At 31.8% G+C, this 8,763-nt stretch overlaps 1 protein-coding gene and 2 long non-coding RNA genes across 3 annotated transcripts in view; 2 read left to right on the top strand and 1 right to left on the bottom strand.

Moving 5' to 3' along the window:
• The window catches only part of LOC100775702 (uncharacterized), a 10,048-nt gene extending 1,671 nt beyond the window's left edge, over positions 1–8,377 (bottom strand). Inside the window, exon 1 of the mRNA XM_006583044.3 lies at positions 7,975–8,377. Within this exon, the coding sequence (XP_006583107.1) occupies positions 7,975–8,247 (273 nt within the window). The 5' untranslated portion in view covers positions 8,248–8,377. The remainder of the gene's footprint in view (positions 1–7,974) is intronic.
• On the top strand, positions 3,117–4,153 carry LOC106799406 (uncharacterized). The gene is made up of 3 exons (XR_001389104.3): positions 3,117–3,229; positions 3,329–3,406; positions 3,933–4,153. It is a non-coding gene; the product is annotated as an uncharacterized lncRNA (long non-coding RNA).
• LOC102659354 (uncharacterized) lies at positions 4,593–4,954 on the top strand. Its single transcript, XR_415040.2, has 2 exons — positions 4,593–4,653; positions 4,732–4,954. It is a non-coding gene; the product is annotated as an uncharacterized lncRNA (long non-coding RNA).
• Positions 8,378–8,763: the final 386 nt, after the last annotated feature.

The following is an 8,763-nucleotide window of genomic DNA, read 5'->3' as shown; positions in this document are numbered from 1 at the left end:
CTATGATACAAATTCACCTAAGCCTAGGCAGCACATAGTGTAATGGGCTCGATATGAATAGAGATGGGGTCGCCTGTAACTGTATATTACAACTGACTTATTTTATTTTTTTTGGTGCAAGCATTGCACTTCGCATCTAAGCTAAATATAGAAATAACTAAACGCCTTCAGCCTATAGAAAAGTTGAACTCTACTCTTCTGTTACTTGGCATTCTTATACCTGCAGCAGATTTCGTTTCATCCCCGGAATGCACGGCAACTAGAATAGCAGAGCCTAGCCTTTCATCCCAACTATACTAAACAAAACAAGAACAGGACGATTTGATTTGATGGGCGTGGCATAATACTATTTAAATTATTCAACAAAACGTAAAGTAGACATAGCATCGTTAACTTAACATCGGTTTTAAACCGATTTTAATAAGCCGATGTTAAAACTACTTTTTGTAATAAAATAAGAGGGAAACTTTATCTCTTAGCTACAAGATAAAAATATAATGCTAATATCCTAAAATATATTTTATTAGAGAAAAGATGAGATAATTACATTACCCCCTATTCACATTATCTAAAAGGAGAAGATAAAAATCAGATAATCCAATCTCTCCTTATATAAGAGACCATTGAGACTTTGATAAAACATTTTCTAATTTAAACAAAAAAAACTACAATAAAAAATGTGACAAGAAATAAGGAGAAATAAAAAAATGAAGTTAAAACTGAGAGAGAAAAAAATACTAGTAAATTAATAATAACCCACGTTGTAAAATACGATTGATTGAAGACGTAGGAAGTACAAATGTGAGACAGCATCTTCTATCAGTAACACATGACATGCAGAGAATTGAAGAAATGACTATCTATAACAATCAATAATAAGAAGGTGGTTGCAGAATGGTTTTGTTGCATAGAGTATGTGATTTGATTCAATACCGGAGAGAGCGACAACGACGCGGCAGGTAAAGTATTTGTTCTCTATGAAGGAAACCAGTTTCAACAATTTTAACATTTTGCTTTAAGTACGATATCCAATATCATATATTATTCGTATTAATTAGCACTAGTATTAGAACTTAAATGTACGTTCATCGGATTAACTCCCTCTCCAATCATTATATATGTAGGCCAGCCTGTAATAAATGCTATAAAATTTCACTTATTTAGTATATGTTGGATAAAATTAGTTAGAAGCTATGCATAACTGAAAATTGATAATTAAAGTTGAAAAATTAATTTATTTAATTATAAATATTTGATAAATTTAGTTGTTAAAGTAATTTAAAATTATATACCGACATAAATAATATATTTAAAAAATAATAAAAAATTGAATAAATATTTGAAGAATAAAAATGAAATAAAATATAAAAAAATAATATTTAGTATTTTAAAAAATATTATTTCAATTAATGTTTAAAAAATATTAGAAGTTACTAAAAAATATTAAAATTATTTTAAAAAATTTGTTTACGGAACAGTTTAACGAACTTCTCAACTAATAAAAAAATTAAAAAATAATTAAAATGACTTGCTCAACTTAGTCTAATTTTAAGAAAATGCTCGTCCTAATACGTACGTACGTAGCTCTAGCTAATTAGAAAGATAGTTCCTATATATAACCATGATTAACCTTAGCAAGTTAATTACTAGCATATTAGCTTTCCTTGTGTATTTTAATTAATTAAGTTTTATTCCTGCTTTGAAGCCTATCAGGTGGGTTTGGAAAAGTGTAGGCGATTCAGTAACACTTACTCCATATTCGTTCTTAGGCAATTCGGAGATAATGATAGTTTAGTAATTTTTTACTTCAAAAATTGTGATAATGATAGTTTATTTCATTTTTTTATTTGTAGTATTATTTTCTTAATATGCGTATTATTGTACACCCCCAATAAGTAATATGCATAGTCTAAACATATAAACTATCTTAACCAGTTTTCAGACTCGACTTTAATCAGAGTCAGAGGAATTAAACATGAGATAAGAAAATGAAAAAAAAAAGATAGAGAAATTATCTTATAAACCCGATGAATAAAAATTAGCTTGGAGTCCGGGCAAATCAGCAAGACAGGAACAGCCCTAGCGCGGACCAAAGCCGGTGTTCAATTTCCATCTTCTTCCGAACACGCCATTTTCGTCTACGATAAACGCTCTCAGGTTCATTCCTTCTTTCGTTCGCTTTTCCGCGTCACACTGTGCTACTGCAATTCCTCTTTGCAATGCCAGCGTTTTCTTTAATTTTTCATTGTTTAGCCGCCAATCGTAGTTTAGATAGTGAAATTTCGAGTAACTTTTCAGTCAGCGTTAAGTGATTTCCTTGGAATCGAGCAAGAGAGAGCCAACTAACTCGTTCCCGCTACTGCTAACTGTTCTTTCTGAAGTTGTGTGGTTTGTATTTTCTTCTAAATCTCGCATTCTATGTTTTTGTATTAATGCTCAAGTGGCTGGACCTTCATTTGAGTATTTTAAATTTGTGGCATATTTCCTTATTTCCAAATCTCTCTGTTTACTGATTTGCATGGTATCCATGTCCGGAATTTCATATATAAAGCATGAAAGCAAACACTCCCGTAGGTATTGATTTAAGGGCTATTATACCGAGTTCGAGACTATGAAATTGCACAACTAGTGAAGTAATGCTATTTCCTTTCTTTTGTGTTCTCATTTGTTAAAGTACATGCTGACCTGCTATTGTAAATGTTATATCTAAAATTATTTGATGCTTACTACTTTCATTATTTACTAATTTTCTGGATTTAAGGGTTATACTTAATTACTTCCTTTCTTTAGTGATTAACATTTGTCTTATTTTTAATTTGTTTATCCATATCATTGATGATTAATAATTAATTTGCTTAACATTTGTCTTATTTTTAATTTGTTTATCCATATCATTGATGATTAATAATTAATTTGCTTAGTAGACAGTCGCTCTTGCTTCACTTTCAACTTGAAGATTGCTTAAGAGACATCAACAACTCTAACATTCAACTTGAGGGCACGTACTCCCTAATTCAGCTGAAGGGCCACTGAAAATTATCGAAACGTACTACCAGGTATATATCTAATTGTAATCACTTTTCTACAAATATATGCCTTCTCTTTTCTTTCTAATAAATAAGCAGAGAGTAATGAGATTTGATTTGTCCAATTAGAGAACACACACAAAACTCAGCGCAGTCGTGTTTGAATCCCCACCTCCCACATCTCTCGTGTGATCTTGTGAGAGGTAATAGAAGTTGTGTGTATAATTTAGAATAAATTGTTCTCGTATCTTCTGAGCGCTTGTTATACTTAATCTTACTCTTTTTTTTTTATCATACACAAGATTGTCTTATGTAGGTGTTCATTCAGTTATTTCTTTGATTCTTGTTTTCATTTTGGATCGTGCTGCTCATCATCACAGGTACAAATGTTTGTTACCAATGAATATTTTTATTACGTGTTCACTGCCATTAATGACAATTGATATATGCTATATAAATTGTGTTCATGATGAGTGAACCTTAGATTCCCGTTTGAGATTGAATGCAATAATTCTTGCGGATAGTTTGCATTAATCATTGTATTTAATCTTGAATTGTCCGTTTGGACAGTTTGGGGAGACTGATATTTTTATGGTAGATTCATGTGTTAAGGTTAAAATTATTTTGTTTAATTTGATGAAATTTCGGTAATGCATTTCTAGTTGTTCTCTGGGTGCATACTTGATTATCGGAAAATTAATTTCACCGATTTCATGTTGTGTACTTGGAGACCAATGCGAAATGCTGCCAAAATTTTGTCAAATTTAACAAAATAGAATTAACCCTGATGTATGAAGCTACCATAAAAGACGGTCTTCCCAAATGGGATAGGGCCACACCTATAATAAAAAAGTGAGATTTTCATGCATCGAATAACTTTGAGAGTATGACCGAGTTATTACTTAGATGGATCGAAGTTGGATGAATGAAAGTCGCATCAGCCCAGAATATGAGGAAGGCGTCGAGCAATTCTTACAATTTGCTTCACAAAGAGGTCAACCGGATGAAGATGGAAAATATTATTGTCCTTGCATCAATTGTTTGAATGGAAGACGACAAATACTGGATGACATACGAGAGCATCTGTTGTGTGATGGAATTAAGAGGAATTATACGACGTGGATATGGCATGGTGAAATGACAGACATGCAGAGTGGGCAACAATCCAAACCGTTTGATGTAGAAATGGGAGATCGCTTGGAGGATATGATTCGTGACCTTGGACAAGAGTCTTTTCAGCAAGCACATGCCCCTATGTATGATACATTACAAACTGATTCAAAGAAACCTTTGTATCCGGGGTGCAAGAATTCGTTGACGCTGTTGTCGGCAGTTTTAAGTCTGGTTAATATCAAAGCCAGATATGGGTGGAGTGACAAAAGCTTTAGTTCACTGCTTCAAGTAATGCACGACATGCTTCCAGAGGAAAACACATTGCCTAAAAGTTACAATATGTTTTCACTTATATTTTAGTATTGTGTAGACTAATTTGTACTGAACGTTGCATATCTAAATTTCATAATGTATTTAGTGTAATAGACAAAAAGGAAGCACTGAGTGTGGGTATTACGTCATGCATTGGATGTCAACTATAATCTTAGGAAATTTCCAGAATAATTGGGAAATGGTAATTTTTAATTCACCAAATTTCATATTATTATGATTGCTAATATATTATTAACTTATGTTTTATTATATCATGCAGTATTTCACTGATCCTAGACCATTGGAACCAGAAAGATTGAAGGCACTTCGCAACCAGTGGGCAAAGTACTATTTGAAAGTGAAAAATGAAACTTATGATGTTTAGACAATCTTGTAATTGTAGTTTATATTTACTTACTTAATTTACAATTCATGTCTCAACATTAAATATGTTTTAAATTCATAGTAATTAGTAAATTTCTTATTGAATTTTCTGGTAAAAACTATTTCAAAACAGAATGAAAATTATATGTTGTGTGGTCTGATTTTAAAATTTGCAGGTTATTTTTGGGATTTATTGAAAAAACAGACATCATGTTAAAAATAAATTTCTAAAACAACATCAGTTTTTTAAAAAACCGATGTTAAATGTTACTTACAACATCAGTTTTTTAATTAAAAAACCGATGTTAAATGTCACTTACAACATCAGTTTTTTAAAAAACCGATGTTAAATGTCACTTACAACATCAATTTTTTAAAAAACCGATGTTAAATGTCACTTACATGTCACTAACAACATCAGTTTTTTAAAAATCGATGTTGATTTATAGATTTATAACTTTTTTTTCTTCATAATTCATATCATATAACATCGCCTATTTAAATAACCGATGTTAAATATCACTTACAACATCAGATTTTTAAAAAACTGATGTGAAATGTTACTTACAACATCAGTTTTTAAAAAACCGATGTCACATGTCACATTTAACATTGGTTATTTAAAAAACTGATGTTAAATGTCACTTACAACATCAGTTTTTTAAAAAACTGATGTTAAATGTCACTTACAACATCAGTTTTTTAAAAAACCGATGTTAATTTATAGATTTATAATTTTTTTTTTCATAATTCGTATCATATAACATCGCTTATTTAAATAACCGATGTTGTATTTATTAGTTAACATCGGTTTTGAAAAACCGATGTTAATGATACTACTTTCCACATCGGTACTTTCAACATCAATTAATAACCGATGTTGAAAGTCTTAAATAACCGATGTTAAAACCTTATTTTCTAGTAGTGATTAAATAAATAAAAAAACTATACATTAAGAATTGGGTGAATATTAGATATTTTCCTCCTTTAACAAATAGAACTATACGATATGCAATTATTCAGTTTAAAACTAACTACACACACTGTTTATCCCTTCTTACTAATGAATAGCATGCATTTAGTCACATTTTGTAATGTTTAATTAAAGAGTTAATTTTTAAAAATTCTTTCAAGAAATTACTGAAGATTGAAGAAAGAATTTAACTCCAAAATAGACTAATCTAATTATAAATATAATTCCCACCCGTACCAAACTGTATCGTAATTATAAATAAAAAAAAAACTTCGTACCCTATTGTCCGGAGACTCTTCGCTATGCGAAGGTATGGGGGAGAACCCATGACCAACAAGTCATCAAGGCACAACTTTATCGCTGTACCAGGGCTCGCCCTCATCATAATTATAAATATAAATATCATTTTTAAAGAATCTAATTATATATATATATATAGACACTACTCTGCTATCGTAATTCCCACGACTCTTACAGTAAGTATATAAGTCATAAGCTCCCATCGTTTCTAAAATAAACACATCGCTCATTCTACCGCACGTACAACTAGGTACGTATTAGTGAGAATTTAAAAAAATCATATGAAGACTAGTGTTAAAAAAAATTAACATGACTTTTATTGAAAGAAACATCTCGACACTGGCATCATTAATTTGGTGACAAATATGGGAGCTAAAAAATAGTCTCAGCCTAGTGCACTTTTTCTCCAACTTCATTATCCTTTGTACGTGGTTTGGTTGCATTCCATCACATATTCAGTTCTTCACTATTAGCCTTTTACTCATTCATTCTGGAGGAAGAAAAAAACGAAGTAAAAGCAAAGCTACTTCGTATGAATCGGGAATAAAATATATCAAAAAATTTAACCAAAGATTCTCACTTTTTGGATTCCACTGTTATCAGGTCGGAAAAAGACCATATTATCCTTTGAAATACCAGGGCAAGTTAAAAAAACATGCACAACCAATAACCAACCACTACCCGGAATTACAATGATGTTAGTGTGTGTCGCATTAATTGAAGAATATTTAATGCTGTATATTTCTATTTTCTGTCGAATATCTTTAATTATTAAAAACTAAATATTAATTACTCTTAATCAAACAAGTGAAGCAACTCTAAATCAAATGAGGATAAATTGATTTGATTACAAAATATTAAATATCAATAGGAGGGAGTATAATAGAATATAATATTTTTATTAAGGAAGGTACTACTTATCAGCTATTACATTAAAATATAAAATTATTTAATATTAGCTATTAAATAATTAAAAACATTTAATATTTTACAATCAAATTAATATTATCAGCATTAAGTGTTCGTCGATCGTTGTGAATAAACTAAACAATTAGTTTTATTTTAATTATACATTAAAATCAAACAAACTCATCGAAAAATATAATTTAATGTAGATTTGGTGTTTGTACTTTCATCCGTTGTCAGGGAATTATGAATGAAGGAAACAGAAGAGTTGCAGTGAGGAAGATCACAGTGAACTATGTTGTGCATAACCTCACAACACAACACCACTAATAACACGACACAACACCACCATAGTACACGCCACCCGAAAAGCAAACGGGTACAAGTCGGATATTACGAAACTGCCCCTGATCCTCGTTCGCCGCCGTTCTTGTTGTAAATGTATTAATTCCGGCAAACATTTAGGACACATCCTTCTAACAAATAATTATAATAAATTAAATTACTTTTATATAAAATCTTTTTTGCTTAATAAAACGCTAAAAAAAATATTCTGACGTTTTTAATTAAGGATAAGAAATTCCAAACTAGAAAAATATATATAATAAAAAATAAAAGAATTTAATATTACAATTTACAATAACAAAAAAATGTCTTGGGGTGAAGGGCAATTACGGTAATTTCCGAGAGAGAAGCGGCGAGGAAAAAACGCGAGAAGGGAACGGAACGGAAGTTACGGAAGGCGTTCACGGCGGAGATGGTAGGCGGCGATCAGAGGGGTGTTGGGTAAAAGTGTAAAACAAATGTAATGACAAATTGTGAATGGTAATTTTTGGATGGAATCAGAAGGAAGAGTCGAAAGTGTGAGAGGGAGAGTGAAGAAAACAGAAAAGAGAGTTTCCTAGTGGTGGTAACCGTAAAAATAACCGAAGCGAAGAAAGAAAGAAAGAAAGGACTCACCTTAGATGCTGCTGAGGGATGGGTTGTTGCGGTTTTGCGAGTGTGGCCCTCGTAGCCGTCGATGGAGGTGGCGGTGGTCCAGGTGAGGGGAGTGGTGGGGGTGTCCCGGGCGCCGCTGATGGGGAGCCTTGGGGTGCGGCGCTGGCGGTGGACCCAGCGGCGGATGACGGAGGGTCGGTGGTGGTGGTGGTGACGGAGGAGGAGGAGCTGGTTGGCGACGAGGGTGTCGTCGGCCATGACCATTGTAACCCATTGGTCATTGACCTTAGACATGATAATGGCAGAAGAGTTGGTTGAGCGAGGGAGCGAAGAAGAAAATGTTGTGCGATGGTGCAAATGTTGAGAAGAGTGAAATGAAGAGGATGGTGTCTTTGTTGTTGACAAACAAATAAACCTACTAGGGTGGGGGTTGCTGCCTTGTCTCACGTCCCAATTCTTTACTTTTTCCATCACTTTCAAACAAACATCATTAATAACTAATCAAGTCAAAGCGTTTATCAATTACTTCTTTCCTCAATTAAATCATTTTAATTTGTTTTTATGTCAAGATTACATGAGAATTGGGTAATAAGTCATACTAGTATGAAGACATTCCCTAAGTATAATAAGTGTTTACAGAAATATTTATACTTATATATTATTTATTAATAAAATTATTATATCATTTGTAATAATTAATCTCATTATTGTGAGATAATATATTTTTTATTAGTTAATAATTTTTTCTAGAACTCAAATTATTGCAAATTAAAAATTAAGGATAAAATTTTCAAAATAATGAGATTAGTT

This window comes from Glycine max, chromosome 7 (assembly GCF_000004515.6).
Source record: "Glycine max cultivar Williams 82 chromosome 7, Glycine_max_v4.0, whole genome shotgun sequence".
In the NCBI taxonomy this organism is placed as follows: Eukaryota; Viridiplantae; Streptophyta; class Magnoliopsida; order Fabales; family Fabaceae; genus Glycine; species Glycine max.
The sequence above is the reverse complement of the archived record's forward strand: the minus strand, read 5'-3'. Positions and strand labels throughout refer to the sequence as shown.